Source organism: Urocampus carinirostris, chromosome 16, assembly GCF_059441175.1.
Source record: "Urocampus carinirostris isolate Australia breed hairy pipefish chromosome 16, RoL_Ucar_1.0, whole genome shotgun sequence".
In the NCBI taxonomy this organism is placed as follows: domain Eukaryota; kingdom Metazoa; phylum Chordata; class Actinopteri; order Syngnathiformes; family Syngnathidae; genus Urocampus; species Urocampus carinirostris.
The window spans coordinates 14,968,417-14,987,466 of record NC_142364.1 but is presented as its reverse complement, the minus strand read 5'-3'; the positions used below and the strand labels follow the sequence as shown (position 1 = coordinate 14,987,466).

Here is a 19,050-nt window from a genome sequence, read left to right as displayed (position 1 = left end):
ATTAAGAGCTCGACTCAAAAGTGAGCACACCCCCTAGTGAAAAAGACCGGTATGCTAAGTTTGCAGTGGTCTTACTGATTTCCATTGGATTGTTTGGACAGCATGTATGGGCTAGAAGTGTTTTCTTTCCAAATATTTACTCGAAATTCAATTTAAATTTATTTCCTTTTGTTTTTACTTTCCTAGGAACTCTGGTTGCCGCCGGGATAACCGGACTAACGCCGAAACCAATTAGGAACTATCTAATTCAGTTCACGTTTAAATACTAAACAACTAAGTGTTGTGAAACAGTCAAATGCTCTTTCTGCAATCAATATTTATATACGGTTTATACATTTTATATCCTTGTCAGTTTCTTAGACAAATCATACCAGTCTTGAGTTTTCACATGGCCAAGGAATGCAACCCTTTAAGTGTAAACGTATCACCTACAAAACATGTCAATGCATGTTTGAGATAAAGAGCTGTGGGCTGCACTTTGAGCACTGGTGGGGGGGAGGAGGGTTGTTAGATTTTCTCCGGAGCCCACATGAAGACTGTAGGGGGACATCTGCTGCTCGGTGGCACCCACTGTCCTGCTCCAGCGTTTCTGCTTTGAATTGCAAAGCTTTTAACTTGACCGAGGAAGGATTTAGCCCTGTTGAGTAAATCCAACGGATTGGCTCGGCGGAGAGTTTGCGTAACGCGGCACTCTGTGCGGAGCAAACCTCCGGAATGTTCTTCTTAGGCGTCAGACTGCACGCTTGGGCGACTTTCAGGCATTGTTTTAACAGTTTAGCTGCAAAGATAAACAGCCACACGCTGTGTGATAGTTTGGAGAGTAGGCCACTCACTTGGTTTCTTCTGCTAATGAGCTTTTAGTTTTGATCTGCAAATTTTAGGGACTGATAAACATCCTTTTAATTAAAAGCGGTCGTGTGTTTGTCTTTCTTAGCTGCAGCTTTAAAAGGATAAATTACTTGAGATGTTTTGGAAAATACGTGAGCCACGGCATGCTACGCTATAAACCTAACTGACTGACAATGCATTGCACCATCTGTTGCAGTATTTATCTCCTTATAAAACATGAGTGAGCACTCTGTGTTAAGATCCTCCATACACAGGGGAGCTTTACTTTAATATATAGTTGTGGTGGAATGGTCAAAAATATCCGTGACGTCAATGATGAATCCAGTTTGATGAAGCCTTCTTCACATTAATGTCCACAACTACACTCTTGAGTCTGGTTTAAATTTCATTTCTATCTGTCATTGTAGCATGAAAATAGTGAAAGTATGAAAATGCCTGCTTCTAGTTGAGTCCCAACACCAACCCAAAACCCCAAGAAAACAGTTTATTTGAGCTCATCTAAGAAATGCATAGACTTGCACACGCATCTTGATTGAGCTGTCAGGCTGCAATGATGACACAAGCCAGGAGATGGCAGCATAGAGTAATACAGTTCTAAACTCTGTACAGCTTCTTTAAAATGCAGGAATTTATTTTGAGAATTTGTGATCCAGAAGAATATTCTAAGGATGAATCATCATTGCTTGAATTGAATAGTTGCTTAGCGATTATAAAATTAGTTGTTACAATTTTTATAGTGCACAATACAAACAACTTATTTGGTCAACCACTAAATCTCAGCCATTGTTGATCTTTGTCCAGTGTTGACCATAAAGCCGCAGAGTAACTAAATTTGATATTGTGATTCAATGAGTGCTAAACCAAACCGCTCAGTGGAGAGCCAAGGGTTTGCACGCTTACCAAGGGATCCAAAACACCAAAATATAATTTTTTTCTGTCTGTGTACAGTCCAGTTAGTCATCTGAGAGTTACTGATTCATTTTCTCACTGTTCTCTCGGGTTTGACTCGATATTAAGGGAAAAGCAAACCCGGATCAACAAACATTGCTCAAAACGTCCCCGTCGACCGATGCGTTGGCCGCGCGGTCAAAGTGCGGCGCACCGACGGCAAAAAGCCCCCGGCGAGATCCGAACGTCTCGTCGGTCGACGAGCAAAGCTTCTTTGGCGGCGTCTGAGAGTGGGATTAGGCGCCGTGTAGAAGCTTTTTGGCGTGCTGGACACGTGCACGGCTTCGGGGGTGTGGCCTTACACAATTAGTACTCTGGCGACATCCATCACTGGCTGTCTGGTAGCTGGAGAAAGGCTTGCTTTTCAACCTCGCAGCACACGCACTGCATATGGAAAACCATTCACGCGTTTAGTCCAAAGCCTTGATGACTGGTTTAAGGTTCACGTACTGTCCTCGCTAGCAAAAACATACAGTGTACTATTTGGAGCACAGTTGGCCTACTTTTACATCCTATAGCTCAGGGTTCAGTAACCAAGCAAAATACTTAGATTTATTTGGGGCGAGTGAGAGCAACACCATATATTTTAAGACAAAATTTGAAAAAAACAACCAAACCCACTCTCAAGACAAAAGTTAATTCTTTAGCACGTTTTATTCTACTGTGTGACTTTTGATGAATTGATAAAATTAATGTAATGATGCCAGACCCTGCATCCCATATTAATAAATACACCACTTCAAATCTGTCTCTCTCCCGCCGTTAATTAGCTCATTCAGTGCTCTGGGTGCTTGGCTGGCATTTTTGGGTGTTTACAGTTTCTTCTATAGGTTTTCGCCATAAAGTGTGAACGTAAATTGTTTAATGAGCGTCCAAATAAAGAATTCCCAAGAGACGAACAGCCAAAATGGGGTATGTTGATATAAGACCGTGAGTGTAAATTCGAGTCGAGACCCAATATATTTTGGACTGAACAAATGGCTAGCTGTATGTCATCTGCTTGGCACGCACTCAAATCAGAAAGTCACAGAGAAGATTACGATTTTATGCCATATCTGGCATATCTGGGCCATATGTTTCTCGACCCCTGCTATAGCTGAATATTAATGATATTGTGCCTAGGAAAAAAGAACAGAAAAATAGTTTATTTTGCATAGATGTGTTAATTTAAAATTAGTTTTTTTTTAATTTAAAAGAAAATCAAAGTCACTTCCACAGTATTATTGTAAAACACTGGATATCAAACGACATGCTCTTATAATTCAATTAAATTCCATGTCAAACTAGATTAACTGGTTTAAGTCTACATTTTTAAAGTATCATTTACATTGTTAAGTATTTCGCCTACCGTATTTATTCATGTATAATGCGAATCCCAAATTTTTTATTAAAAATCAGGATGGAATTTTTCACTTTTTCTCAGCTCAAACTAATCACCGTAAGCGTAAACAATATATAATAGGCATTGCCATGATTAAAAATAAATTATTGATAATGAACACAATACAAACATAAAATTGACTATGTATTTATTTAATGTCTTTCAAAGTCAGATTCTTCTTCAGACCCAAGTATTGTTTCTCTCGTGCTTTTATGCGTTTATTTATATCTTTCAGGACAATTTTCTGTTTGCTCTATTCTCTCATATAAGTATTGGTACCATGACTACAATAGTTTGATGATGAGATAAAATCGACTGCCTTTTCTTCAAGGGCAATATCACTTGTGTTTAAGTAGCTACAATTTGCCGTTCACATCGCCTTGACCCAGGTTTGATTCCTGTTGCATCCAGTGTTTTGCGACCGCGTTCAGCGATATTTTTCGCCTGATCAATCATTGCATCAATGCTGTAATGTACCGTAAATCACTTATATAACGCGCATCCAAATTTGGAGTTCTTCCTCGGGTAAAAATGAACGTTATACACGAATAAATATGGAAGCAAAGAACCCCGCAACCAATTCATATTGGAAACATGTAACCAAAATGATTTGCCATTAAAACCAGCTTTTTATTTATTGGTTGAGAGAGGGGGCGTGCAATTGCACACTTGACCTATCAGCACGATAGAACATCTGGTAACGCTCAAATCTTGGCAACTCCCTTAAACCTCTCGGGACGCCTGATTGAGCCAGCGAGCTTTGCATTCGTTCACCCACGGCTCCCATTTGATCAACGCCACTTTCATGCGTAGCTTTAAAAGGGTTAAGTCGAGAAGACAAGAAAATGGTTTGTTTGTTCAGGCCAGCACATGACACGCCGTTTGCAAGAGCTTGAGGGTGCGGAGGGGGGAGGGTGGATGTCTTTTGCGTTTTGTTTGCGAACACTTTGTATAAAATAACCACCAGGCACATTTTGGAAGAGCTCCAGTCACTTGGAAAGGAATGCGAAATACTGGAGCCCCTCTTTAAAATGTCTGCACCCGACCCTAGCACCTGACTTCGATGTGAGCTGGGAGCGGCGCCGTCCGGCAACAGTACAGTGGTACCTCAATTCGTTCCAGGATCGTGTTCATAGCTCAATTTGCTCCTGAAACGGGCAAACTTTCCTGTCATGGAATAATTAAAAATCATTTGGTCCTAAAAGCATCCACGTGAAATAAAACACATGTTCCTGAGCACTAAAATACATTGAAATCGAAATTAAACATAAAAAGTGGAGTAATAAGATAAATTACATTAACAAAATAAAATGCTAGTTTATTACGAGCGCATAACAAACATGTGCGTGCTGCGGTGGAAGGACGGGTGCAGTTGCAAGTGGTCACGGAGATCACATATCTGTCGACCTATACATTTTCCCTGTATTTTATTAGATTATTATTGGATTGTTTACGCCGTATACCAATTTTTATACGAGAACATTTTTTTAAAAAAAACAATCTCATGTTGCCCATTTCGGCTCTAATCCACGTGGTCTTGATCATTGGTAGCGGACGACAACATGATTTTAGATTTCTAATATTCTCACGGTATTCTACATAGTCTCTCTGTGTTGGTAAGGTTTATTGTCACTTAAAAAGCAATCATCAATAAGGGAAACAATTGGTGGAGGTTGACGGGTAAGAGATCGACAGACTGTTGATGATACATAAGCACTTACTGTACACCTAAAATTAAAGTTACTGATACAACACATCGGTATTGACTTTTACAACTCATCGCTATTGACAAGAGGGCCTTCTCTTTCTGTGTAAAGCATTAAAGATTGGTGATCTGGCCATTCTTGGTTGAGTACCACTTTGACGAGGCTTTTTAGCACCCTTTGCTATTTGTACAGATTAGTTTGTTTTCCTCCATCTTCAGTAACCCCCAGCGGTGTTTACTCACATCCTATAACATCTGCTGTCACCTAAATTCTCTAAAAATATCAAAAAGTTGTTTTACTAACCTAAAGGAGTATCAGTATTATCACACGCCGCTGCCCGACAATGAGAAGGTCATCTCTGTAGAGCAAGACGACGCTTTTCACCAAACAAACGGCGGCCAGATGATGTTGCTGTGTCCAAGTCCGGTCAGGAGGTTTCTCCTGCTACTGGTAACCAAAGAAGCCAGTACTCTCTGTTTCATGTGGGGAAGCAAGCCCCTAACCAAAAAAAAAACGTCATGAAAAGGGATGGGAAAGCCATCCTGTACTTGCCCGAGACACCACAGAAAGTGGTGCCCCGGTGACTTATGTGGTTAAGCAAACCACGGATCTGTGAACACACCAAAAAAATTGCAGCACTTTTTTTTGTTTAGTTGTTTGTATGCTTATGTTGGTGGAAAGCAGGTACGTGCAGTGGGCGGTCTCTAGTGGTAGCCTCTGGGACTGGTCGTGAACTGGATTTTCCTTCTTATAACGAACAAGCCTTATGTTTAAAAAATGTATACAGAAATTCTTGTGTTTAGTGGGGCTTCTACAAAGAGCTACCACTGGACTCTCGTTGGCCGGCTCCTGCTTGCCCGCATTGCCTGCCCGGGCCTGCAGAGTGAGCCGTTTCCTCCATTCCTCTTCTCACCAGGGTGTGGAATGTATCCGGGCAGCTTCGTCCAAACTCCCTGTTGCATGTTCTGCAAAATATGTACTTCTTTTCACCACCCCACGTGAGGTTTTGCCATTGGTCGGCTGTCGCCGCCTCGCTTCCCCAGACGAGAAGAAACATTATAACCCGAAAATGGCGGTCACTTGAGCGGCTCCTCTATATTTATACTAAACGCAGGCTATCTTTAGTAGTGCCCGGGCCCTGTCTTGCCCACGCAGTCCGAAGTTCGCCCGGTTCAAATACGGCGTGAACCACCCCAAGCCGCAGCTGTGAAATGCCGTCCCGGGCCCGAGCTCTATCAACCACTGGGACGTGCACGGACCTGTCCAGGGGGGGCCCCAGTTTTCTCTTTAGCACTTTTGCACGGAGACGGCTTCCATTATCGGAGGTCTTGTTTAGACGCATTTCTTCAAGGTCTGAAATTATCTGCAGACGGGTTGACCTCGCCATCTGTCTGGGCATTCTTGCCTGTTACGGAAAGTCCCTTTCGTGCTGCCTGTCTTGACTGAAGAAGTGTTTGAATAGAACTGAATAAAACCTCTGGCATCTCACTATATAAAGTGTTCACATAAAAAATGCACTCAATTATATTTGATACCTTGCAAAATATTTAAAAAGTATAATACTGTTTCTGTCTAATATAGAAATAAATCGTTATGGCACAATGATGGTGCTAAATTTATATGACATTGTCACATGGTCATTTTTCAAATGCTGCTGCCATTCATTGGCAGTGCATCTGATAACGTTCCTGTCATTAAATAGGTCGTGGCTATCCAACCCTATGCGTTAAGTCATGTTTATTTGTATAGCCCTTAATCACAAGAAGTCTCAAAGGGCTGTACAGACTACTATTACACTGATCTAAAACCTAAATGAGGGCTAGGAAAACAAAAGCATAAATTATAATATCATCAGACTGGAAAGCATAAGGCGAATCGTTACAATGTTGCGAAGAATGAAAAAAATCTGTTCTAGTAATATTCTTAATGTGTAACTGAAAGGACAGATTAGGATCAAATGTGACGCCAGATATGCATTGATTCATAATTCAAAAAAATAAATGACAAAAAAATTGTTTTACTTGGCGATCAACCAACAGGGTTTCTTTTTTCAATAGTCAACATTTTGCTGATGAATCAGTAAAACTGCAATAAGCCTATTTATCTAAATCTGACCTACTAATTGCTGTTAATGCTAGCGTTGTTTGAGCAATGCTAATGCTAGAGGCCACATTGTTGTCCTTTTCTGCGTAGACAAGACAGACCGCCAATGCTTGGGGCTGCATTGGCAATACTAGCTACTAATGCTAGTGGCCGTGACACAAATATGCGCCACATAATCCATAATAAATAATTTGAACTGGTCTAAAAGACATATTTTGCGGATTCCTAGTTAAACGTAAGGAATGTATTCATTAAATTATTATTTATGGTGGCCTATTTGAAATCAAACTGAATTTGAAAAATAACTAAGTAGGTACAACATTGACAGTCTTACGTTGTTCCATAATCCCATCTCTCTGTATTTACTCTGGGTTGTCTGAACCCCCGACTTTGAGTAATCCTTAGAAAGGTCCCGCGCGTCTGCAGTACCGAGAAGCAACTCAATCTGGCAACATTTACGATTTACGCGAGGCCGTGGCACGGCAAGCCAAAAGACTTTGCTTTGTCCGTAACGCTATCTCATGAAAGGCAAGCTCAGATATTGCAATCATTTTTATGGCTGCGATTGGGAAAGGGTTTGGCGCTGCTGGTGGTTGCTACAAATATAACTTCATCTTGTGAAGGACTTTCTGGGAAAAGATGCCCTTCCTGTTGGATATCTGCTCAGGGAAGGGGTGAATAAACGTGTGTGATGATAGGTCACTGTGTCCGCACTTCTATTTAGAGGAATTGTTTCGATTCTGTCTTTTGGTTCACTCATTTTTATGAAGAAACACCCTCCAGCTCCCCAAGGCCGTCACCCCTTTAATGGCTTCCAGATGAGCACTTGTCCTACACGCACTTCTGAGCGCTCAAGCGCACCCGCAAAGAGTTTTCTTCACACGCAACATGGCGGGCAAAGGGGAAGTGGCTTTGGATGAAGCGCTTCATTATTTGCCCGATTAAACTCTTGCATCGTTTAATTGGCCGGTTTCAAAAAAGGAAAGGGGAGGGGGGGATTTTGAAAGCTAAATACAGTTTCAAGAAAGACTTTCATTCATAGTTTGTTGGACTTTTTGCAAAGCGAAGACAGTCGAGCCTTTCAGAAAGAGGCTTTCATGTCCACACCTGGTACTAAAGCTTAAAAGGAGGAAAAAAAAACCTGCGGACCTGGCTTACCTCACATCACAGCGTATGTATTTGCCTAGTGCCCCACACGCTTGTAAATGAGCTCTTTTTTAAGAAAAAAATACTCCACCGGCTGCGTTTTCAACTTCCTGCCAGAAAGAGCGCAGCGCTTCCTGCGCGTTGCTTTTAACCGCACTCGGCTCACTTTTTCCCCCACCCTCACCGCATTTGTCAGCACGGCAGCTGCCCGACCAAAGTGGCATTTTATTTAATTGTCGGCTTAAAGTCGCAGCGCGCTGCTAGAATAAAGTGTACCAATTGACATGCCACCCTACTTGAGACCTTTGAAGTCCTTTGAACATATTTGACTTCAGGCGATTTTTGAAGTGAAAATACATGCACACATGAAAAGTCATGCCTAACATTCCGAGGCTTGTGGCAATTGTCTTCAATGCTTTCATCTCTAAGAGGCGTGACTAGGGATTCTTGGCTGTAATGGTCGTTTTTGCGCTGTCAAGAGATGCTGAGCTTAAGTTTTTTTCTTGCGATATGAAACCATCACTTTTTCAAAAATTCCTCGCAGGCATGTGGCTGCTGGACCTGACGGAGCAGTTTTCCCTTCCCGAGACGTCCCCGCCCCACCTGGCCCGTCTTCTCGACGCCATCGAGAAAAAAGGTGTGTTTGATTTGACTGCCGGCGCTGTCATGTCCTTATTAGAATTATGTAAACAAGCCGCTAGATAATAGATTCCTCATTGAACAAAGCGTGCGCTTCGCTCTCGTTTTTTCAGGTTTGGAGAACCCTACATTGTACAGGACTTTTACGGCAGGGGGTGGTAATGAAGTCCGGCAATATTTTGAGTCTGGTAAGCAGATTAAATATTTTTTTCTCAAAGTACATCGCTTGTTTCCTGTTAGAAAGTCAATGCCAAGTGCTAAACCTTGGCTCCTAACACAGTTTTCTCTGCATCTAGTTATGAAGTTTGAGAAATTGCCATGAAAACCTTCATGTCTACACAAAATTATCGTGGTCTCTAGCCTCACTGCATATATTCCATTCTCGCAGATCCGTCCTCTGTTGACCTGGAACAGATGGAGCTTTGCGATCTGTGCGACGGCTTGCGCCGATACCTGCAGGACCTCCCCCAGCCCATCGTTCCAACCACTGTGTATGCGCAGTTGGTGCACACTGCCAAAGGTAAGATTTTGTGTCTTTTTCTCCCATGCAGGCAAACGCTGTTACGTCATTTACAACAGTGCGGAACACTGAGTACTCTTGAGCGCAAACCGCCCGACCGCCCTGGCGCACTTTGATTTCCAGACACGTTTCCAAGCTGTTTAAACTTCTGGCTGCCTCGCATAAACATTCAGTGTTCTGAATCATTCTTTATCCGCGGCCTTGTCGGTGTGCCGTCTTGCACTGCTGTTACATTGTGTACTGACTATCCCTTGTTTAGACAAAGATTATCTCCCATGATGCAGTGGAACAGTTTTGTCGTATTGTTTGACTTTTTTCCCCTAAAACATTAGCATGTTCAATTTGATCCATTACGATGTAATTATGCAACACAATCACGGAATAAACGGTTCCCTTGTCAAGACTCAAAAACAATATTTTAATTGAAAACTTCTTCCTGTCTCATTCACCCATCTTTGTTTCTTTGTCTCTGGCTCTCTCTCTCTTAAAGTGCCGTGCTAGATTCTTAAGGACCTACTGCTTTTGTGGTTTTTGGCCCAATTTTCAACCCAGCGAAATGGCAGGCGACCTTAAAATTTTTCTTTCAACTCAAGTCAATAATTCAAAATTGTCGAATGAAATAACCCTTGCAGACACAGAAATGTAAAAGATGTAAATGTTTATGCTGTCTTGTTTAACTTACATTTCCTTACAAAAAGACAGTCATAAATTGTCATAAATCTCCTCTCACGTCCTCTCAAATAAAATAAGAAATTTAGGATTTGCTTCTGAATCGGTCCTGCAAATCAAGGTCATTCGTTGGGCTGGATTTTTTACTTAGGCCCAATTTTACCTCGCCCAGCAAAGCAATATCTTTGGCTTGATTGTCAGCCCACTGCTCCCAGGAAATCATAGCAAAACCGCTGAACTGACTCCAATGTTTATGGCATCTGAGCGATTTAAAAAATGAAGAGGCAAATGGACATATGACAATCCCCAAACCAGGCAATATCTCGTCTGCTGTGTTAAAAATGTGCCAATATTTTGATCACGGCCAACTTCCTTGCTTTGTTTCAGTTTAAATTCAGCCATGTTTCATCACTGGCTGCCTTTCGGCCCGAAACGGGCTACATGTGGTTGATGGCGACTCAAACCGACCTCTTGTCAGCCATGTCGTCTGTGTTTCGCAGGCCTGCTCGCTGTTATTTTGTTACAATCTGTTGCTATGTTCTCACATCTTGTTTTTGTGTTGTTGTTCTTTTTTTTCTTAAACGCACCTCCTCCACGCAGAAGTGTCCAATCCGGATGAGTGTGCCCAACAGCTGCGCCGCATCGCCAGCAGCCCCGCCTTGCCTCCCCAATACTGGCTGGCCCTCCAATGCGTGCTGCGCCACTTGGCCCGCGTCTGCCAGAGCGCCGGCAAAAACCTGTTGAGCGCTCGAGCGCTCGGCGAGATCTTCAGTCCGGTTTTCTTCAGGCAGCAGAGTACCAGGTGGGCAGAGTCACTCGGTCCACGCGGGACACACACACATAGGCTAGGTTCACACTGCAGGAAAATCAGATTGTTTTGCACGATCGCGACCTGTAGTCCGTCTGAACGGCACACATCCGATTTCTTTTTTTCCACACCAGACCCAGGCCACTTTTATATGTGGTCTTTAATCCTATATATATATCTGATTGTTTGGAATGCAACTGCTGTGTGAATGGTCGGTAGGCATCCTGCACGCCATCAATCAAATCAACAATTTGGTTTTGTGACTGAAAGGTAGTGTCTTATACATCTGGTTCGATTCTCGTTGCCTCCAATGTTATGCAATTGGGATCAGTGGCATATTCCTACTGGTCAATCAATGCTCAAATACAACACTTTTCCTAGCCCGGTAGTCTTAATTCCATGCGTCTCATCGTGCAATGCGCCTTTATATATGGATAAAATATCACTATAGACAATTTTTGGGTGTGCGCCATATAATCTGGTGCGCCTTATAGTGCCGAAAATACGGTATTTAATTTGTATTTTTTTAATGAGACCCTTTGTCACCTGTAAGAAGGTTAAAATATCGTAAAATAATAAACATACTACTCATAATTTGCAAGATCTGACAAAAGAATTTCCATTTTATTTCTATTGGGGTGGAAAAGTATTTGTTTATTTTTACACCTCGTACCCTAGTTAACAATTGTGTGATACTATTACTGCTAAAACTAGAAAGGTATTCTGCTTAATTATTACCAGGAGTAGGGTTTCTTGATAACACTTTCTTTTAGACAGCTACTACAGATACCAATAATTCAAATAATTATGTTTTTATCTGTAAAATTTCCCCCAATACACAGGTATTTTTTAGAAAGGCCTAAATATCGCAACATGGCGTTTTCTCTTTGCAAAACATTGGTGGCAAATTTCAATTATTGTATTATTAAAGAGTGCTGCCACAAGTAATGATGCCTTTAAGTATCTGCCCAAACTGATTTTTAACATCAGCTTTCTTCGTCCCTTTTCGGAAGCAAGCAAAGTTCAATGAGAGCATTTAAGATTCAACAAATGTGTGTTCTGTTGTCCAACTAGTAAGCCAAAGTAATTCTTCTGGTGTCTTTTAAAGTTGAAATTAAAAAAGGCACTACTTTTGAGACACAGTTGTTTTACCATTGAACATTAGTCGTTCTTCTGGTGCCAAGAAATGTCTCACCATCGAGGTGAAAGTACAATTAAGCTTAACTGGCTTTCCACAGGCTGCAGTCAACCATTACTAAACACGAAATGGCAAGACAGCAGCTAGAGTGACTGCTGACTGCTTCATTGTCTTTAATTCTTGTTCCCCCCCCCCCCCCCCCCCCATTTTCTTCTTCAGCTGTGAGCCCAGCCTGGACGTTCATGTCAGGATCATCGAGGTTCTGGTTGCCACCGAATGGACTGAAAGTCAAGCTGCTCCAGGTAATTGATCTTTTTGGCATAAGAGCAGATGAATAGGTGTGGTGATTGTACAAGCTGAGTTTATCCAGTTGAACTTGCTTAAAAAATTACAGAATTGACCAGGGTACTTATTGTTTTTTCAAATGTAAGCTTTACTTCTGCTGTGATGGTAAGCTTTATTACACAGGGAGTAATGTGTTGTGAAAAGTAGAGCAGGATGTGCACAATTAAAGCTCGATAACGCAAGTTGATGGCATCTGGTTTTAGACGAGAACAAAGTTCTGCAAGGGGATTTCCAAGCGCCATGATTTGAGGTGTGTTTGCAACTGTGTAATGCCGAAATAGAAAATGATAAAATGCCATCTTTCTACGGGTTTTGAAGGCTGACACTCACTCTGGTGGTCTCGAGCAGTCTGGTTTCCTGTCTTTTTTGCGTGCGTGTGCTTCCTTGCACCACGCGTGTGTGTGTGTACGTGTCGTGCAGCACAATGGTGCTTTAACAGCCCTCGTTAAATGCGCTGCCGTTGATGTTTTACTACCTGCAGGCTCTATTTATGCATGTAGGCTGCTCCTTGCGCACAGACCACTCTCAGCTGTCATTCATTTACACCTGCGGGAGCACGATTTGGGTGAACGAGAGGAGGAATACTCAATGAGGGGGTGCACGTGTCGATCAGCGGGGTGTTTATTGGGTCCCCCCCTTGAAATTGCTCCTCAAAAGGCACAGGAAGTGTGTTGTTATGGCATGCGAAGATGCTGTTTTAGGCTCATTTTGGTCACTTCCAGGATTGAAGAGGTCTGTGAAAGGATGTTATTGAACGACTCGGCATTCTCAGAAATTTTAGTTTTTCGTAATAGCTCGTGGCATGGAAAAACACATTTGATGACTTTGGGGGTTGGCAACTAGAATGTTTTTACAATTTGAGCTTTGTTTGTTTATCTATGCTAAGCTTGTTTTCAACACGTTTCAGCCATTTTTGCTTTGAAATTTCATCCTCCAGAGCTAGTTGTAACCATTTTGGGGTTTGTGTCTTGTGATAGAGTTAGAGGTTTTTGATTTTCAGTCCAGTAATTCACAAACCCTCTGTTCGGTTATAATGTTATACAGACGCTGCCCCACTTAGGAACGAGATAGGTTCCGGACCATTTTTTCGTAAGTTGAATGTGTCTGTAAGTTGCTTCAGTACTATATTTTGTGTGTTTAAGTTTTATACAAGTATGTTTAAGGCTTGTATAAGTAACCTGTATTGTTTTGTACTAAAAAATAAACATATCATAAAATTATATGCTCTATAAAGATCAATAAAGTTAAGTTTAACTCAGTTTTGAAAGATGCGCTTCAAGATGTCCTCCTCCGTGGTAAAAAGTGGCCGAAAGAAAGTTTTCTGACGATTTTCTCAACCGCATTAAGCTTTCTTATTCCATTTTCATTTCAAAAGAAACGGCTCGCCTCCTCTTTACACTTTACACCAACCATATTGAACGTAAGCACGAGATATTGAACAATTAAAAACATCAAAGTTCTTAGGGCGCTAAACATACAGTACACGTTGTACAGTGTGTTTACACACGAACTAGGAAGTAGAAGTGGGATTTCTTCTTCGGGGTGGATCCTGGGTGACCTCTCACAGCGCCACCAGTGGAAAGAAGCACTACAGTAATGTCTTGTACTCGGAAAAGGGTGCACACAATGCAAAATCTAACTTACAGCAATGTCCGGATATTTTTCGACATCTCGAAAAAATTGTTCGTATCTACTGTTTTAGGTAAATTGAATGGTCGTAAGTAGGGGAGCGTCTGTAATTTAAAAAAACAGTCTACTTCTCTTAGTCATATTTCAAGAATGAGAGTTTTAAAATTACCGTATTTTTTATTATAAGGCAAGCCTCCATAAAATTGTCTTTAGTGATATTATTTTAATATATAAAGCTCACAGGACTATTAGGCGCCTTGGAATCATAACTATAGTAAGGGCTAGCGTTGCACAAAGAGTATAAAAAAAACGTATTTGTGGAATGTATATGTGATTACAATTGAATAAGATTGAATGTGACAGTCATCTTACCCGCTGGATCCTACCCATAAGCCCACTAGGGATACAGGTGACACATGATTTTATCTTATCATCACACTATATATAGTCAGAGTGCCAATTGTTGATGTTATTGTTGGGCCACGTCGGGAGAATATGGTCAGACATTAAACCGGGCCGTGGTACAGGAAAAATTAGGGACTAATTCAGCATAGCATAAGCCGACTCGCAAAGGCTTTATAAATCACACGAGATTCTTAACTGAACATAAAGACATTATGGGAAGTAATGTGGTCGTTCTGAGCTGCATAAAGAAAAATATATTGTGGGAAGTGATTTAGTTGCCCTGAAAGATATCAACAAATGCATAGCTGGGTGTACTAACAATGCTTAGTTTATACCGATTTTTAATCACTTTTTGTTTTGTCATCCCTCTAAGATACCTGGTACTGTGACTAATAATAGTGTGATAATGAGACAAGACCCTAATGCCTTTTCAAGTATTGTCTGTATATCTAGTGGTCTAGTGGATAGGGTTCAGCCTTCTCCCTGCCACAACCCAGGTTCCATTACCTTTCTATCTAATGTTATGCAATAGTAGACAACAATCCATGTCCCTAGTGGCCTGGATTTGATGCCTTTACTATTTCTATCAGGTTCGATCCCTGTTGACACCATTGTTATGCAATTGTGGTTAGCGATAACATTTATCGACTGATCAATAATTGGTCAGATATGGTAACCCAATTTCTAATTTTGTTTGCATATAAGGCACCATGGATCATAAAGCGCACGTTCAAATTTCTGGCCTATTCAGGGTTTTGGGTGCGCCTTGTAGTCCGGAAATTACGGTAGAATAAAATCGCGTGGAAAGGCGAGTGGGGGTTGTACATTAGAAGTTTATTTGCAAAAAAAAAAAACAAGTGGCAAAAGGCTCAGGTGCTCAGGAAGTGTTAGACACGCGCATATATTATACATTTTTTAAGTGTAAGGCGTGTGTGCTCACGCGTGCGTGCATGCCTCCTCCCGGAGACGGGCCGTCTATTTTAGGCTAGCGACAAAAGGCCCACTTAGATTTGGTTGGCTGGAAAGCCGAGCTGCCACAGAGCGCCTCTTGTTCAGCCCCAGTCGCCTCCCGTGGCCAGCCCTCAACCACCCCCACCCTTTCAAAGTGTCCAGCTCAGCAAATATTTGAAAGTTTGCAAGTTAATCATAAGCTGCCTCCTCTTCTCCAAACACACGAGAGATCGAGAGAGGGCGTGGACTGAGAGAGGGTGCGAGAGAGAGCGAGAAGGCGTCGCGCACACGCAGCTTGCCGCACGACCGAGGAGGCTAATCATTAGCGCCCCAACGTTCGGCATGTCGCACCTGCTCTCGCGCGCAAGAGATTAGCCGGACGCTAGCAGCGAGGAAGCACATGGAATCTTACGCTATGCTTCAAGAGACCCGGAACTGAACTTGGATCTATTGTAACTGTTTTTTCCAATGCAAGTGGAAAGGGAACACGGCAACAAGTGCGAGATGCACAACTTGCAACGTAAGTTTACTTATCAGATAGGGAAGCCGGCAACTGGTGCCAGTGAACTGCAATTATAGATCAAATGACAGTAATTATTCTCAAGACAAATGATTTTTCAGGGAACACTAACTTTACAGACCGTACTGAACTAAGAAGTAGAGCTGAAAATAATTTACTGATAGAAAAGCTCTCCGTTTGGTTAGTGCTAGTCCATGGCATGGCTTTCAATGCTCCGTCCTGGTCAAGGAATTAATCTCAAAATGCTTTGTTCTAGCTCATGATCCCGACACTACTTGCATCAGAACGCAGTTTCTAAATGTTTTCATTCAATGCTGTTCAAAACCATTTGGCAGCATCGTTTTCAAAACGTTGAAATTCCAATATCGTTGTGAATTTTCGTATTCCCATGTGAGGAAAATTCATGAACAGCACTTCAACCTAAACGTTAAAGGTTAACAGTTTCAGTCGGACTCGGTATCGCTGTTGTGCTATTAACTATTCTGAAATCATTTTCATGATGTTCTGATTTGGGGTTCTACGCTCTGCAACTAGATGTACTGCTGCAGTTTGCTTAAGACAGTTTTGTTTCTCAGTGTTTTTTTTTCATTGTGCTAAAAAATATTTTACTCATATTATTTGTGGCGTTAGACAAGTATTCAGTAAAAACCTAGTGTATTTTCAAGACCATAGAGCGCACCGTGGTCAAAGGCGCAAGTCTCTGTAGCTGGTTCAATTTCTGTATTCAACACATACACAGTGCGCACCTGATTATTGGGCGCGGGTGCTCGTGCTGCATCCGCCTTACAACAACACAGACAAGCATAGTGTGTGCAAATTAAATAAAAAATCGGCGGGAGCAAAACTGATTTTCCATGTGGTTTATTTAAGTATTAATTATGAAATCAAACACGCAGGTTAAACCAAATTTGAAAAAGAAAAAACTGGAACAAAGCTGAGTTTTTTTTTTTACCTGTTCTCCATATCAAAACCCTAGTCCTCTGTTTCGGACCCGAACAGCTGTGCTAAATCTCCATCCAACGGTTCACTTTCCTCACTTTGAGAGTCTCTTTCCTTGCTGTGCTCTGAAACGATGCCGGCTTTTGCGAAAGCTCTAACAACAGTCCCAGCAGACACTCTAGCCAAAGCGTTGACAATCCATTCGCAAATTGTGGCCTTCCACTCTTTGTGATACTGTGGTGTTCGTCCATCAGTCATCCGTCACAGCCTCACTTTGAACGGCTGGTTCGCACCGATGTCCAGCGGTGGAAGTTCCTCTGTCAGGCCTCCCGGGATTACAGCACGCACGGAGTTCATTTGCTTCACTTTTTTGGCTGTCTTTTGGGCACGCATATAGTCACGGATCAAGAGTGACGGTGATGCGTGAAAAAAACACCCGGCCACCTTCATCCTTTTGCGGTGATGCCCGCTTCTCTCCTTTAGCAGCCTCTTTCTGTCTTTAGCTACATCCACCACCTTACGTCACACATAGGACAATTTGAAGAAAACCCGAGACTTTTATGTGCGCCTTATTGTCGGGAAAATATGGGATACTTTGTCGGAAAAGCTGCGTCCTATATTTCACAATGATCACACCGTCATTTTTCTCCAGTGCGTCCCAAAATTGTAATTTAATACAGTGGTACCTCTTCTTAAAAGCTTAATTTGGTCCAGGGTCGTGCTTATAACGGAAATTGCTCGTGTAACAAGCACATTCTCCAGATATGAAATGATTAAAAACTAATTGGTCCACTCCCGTCTTCCCAAAATTTAGCCATGTTAACCTAAATAGTTTTAAAACACATCTTTATGACTAAAAACAATAATAGAATAGCATTTAAACATAAGAAGATCCAACAATAAGGTGAATAACATGATATCAACGAAATATATTGTGAGTTAATTATGAGCCCAGAACAAATGCAAACACATGATGTAGAGGAAGCAGGGCTTGTGCAAGGTATACAGTTATGCTACACCTGTCAATTTATACGTTTTTACCCCATTATTAACGTCTTCTAATGATTTCACGTCGTGTATGCGGAATGGCAAATTTCTATTTGGGAACATTTAGAAAAAGAGAGAGATTTCGTCTTGCACGTTTTGGTTTAAATAGTCAGTCACTTGAAAAAGACATCCAAAAACGTCATCGCAGATTGCTTGTATTGTGACAGTATTTTACGTAGTTTGTCCTGCTGTGAGTAGATAAGTGCCGCGTTGTGTGTGTAAGGTTTTTCATTGTTCAAAAAGGATAATTTACAAATGTTAATAAAGAGAGTAATTGGCAAGGTTGACTGGTATGAGACTGAGACTGTTGATGACACATAAATATTACTGTATGATTAAGATTAAAGTTACTGTACCTTTTAAATGAATATACACACATTTTTTTACAGTACAGTTCCTTTATTCCTGTTTTTTTTTTTTTTTGTAGTAGTAGTTTGCATGCACAAACTGGACTGGGTTGATGCTGCCGGTGAGCGGTCGTTAGTGGTAGCCTGGATTCTCCTACGTGTAGCAAGCAAGAGTTTTGTTAAAAAAAAAAAAACTCGTTTACAGAAATTCTCATGTTCAGAGGAGTTCTTATAAAGAGGGTACCATTGTTAATCTCCAAATGTTACCAAATGTGAATCTTGGATAGGTTTGCCCTTCTGCCTCACCCGGGGCACATTTTCAGACGCTTATTTCAGCACACTGCACTCCCCTTTCATGACCTGGCTGCATTCCGCTTGAGCCTTTCCACCTTTCCAAGAAGCTGCGTCTATTTTCGCAGCGCTCAGGAAATGGAGGCGGTTATCCGTGTCACGCCGCGGGATTACGAGCGTATTTTGGAGCCCCGGGTTACAGGGAGGGGATTTGAGCCGGTTTTGTGGACATGCACAGCTAGCTTGGCTTTATGTCAGGAGCGGGTGATACTAGTAATTTTAGTATCCATTCGATTTAAGTAAACAGTTGTAGCAATCGATACAGATAGTTTTTGCTTGGAATTGTCATGATAATTGAATAATTGAACTTTCCCCTTTGTGTTTATTTACTATAAACCCAGAACAAAGATTTTTGGCACTAAAAACACATCCAATTGAACAGTATAAAAAGTAAAAACATTTTATTACGCCTGTGTCACAATGAAAACCAAGAGAATTAAATATAAAGGCAGCAATGTAACGAAAACACAAATATAACCATGTCAACATGTCAACTATACTATCCATTGCACAATATTTTGAAATAAGAAAGTGCAAATAGTGTAACAATACATTCCAAACACCTTGATTTAGTATAAAAATAAAATACTTCTACTACTACGCCAGTTA

At 41.5% G+C, this 19,050-nt stretch overlaps 1 protein-coding gene across 2 annotated transcripts in view; it reads left to right on the top strand.

Annotated features, from left to right (window-relative positions):
• Nucleotides 1-19,050, top strand: part of pik3r1 (phosphoinositide-3-kinase, regulatory subunit 1 (alpha)) — a 37,121-nt gene that overhangs the window by 6,183 nt on the left and 11,888 nt on the right. The window contains exons 3-7 of one of the 2 annotated variants that reach the window (XM_088320124.1): nucleotides 8,678-8,770; nucleotides 8,886-8,960; nucleotides 9,161-9,292; nucleotides 10,562-10,763; nucleotides 12,127-12,209. In XM_088320124.1, the coding sequence (XP_088176250.1) occupies nucleotides 8,678-8,770; nucleotides 8,886-8,960; nucleotides 9,161-9,292; nucleotides 10,562-10,763; nucleotides 12,127-12,209 (585 nt within the window). Of the gene's footprint in view, nucleotides 1-8,677; nucleotides 8,771-8,885; nucleotides 8,961-9,160; nucleotides 9,293-10,561; nucleotides 10,764-12,126; nucleotides 12,210-15,530; nucleotides 15,758-19,050 lie in introns of those variants that run through there. The other variant, XM_088320125.1, reaches the window with a different exon arrangement.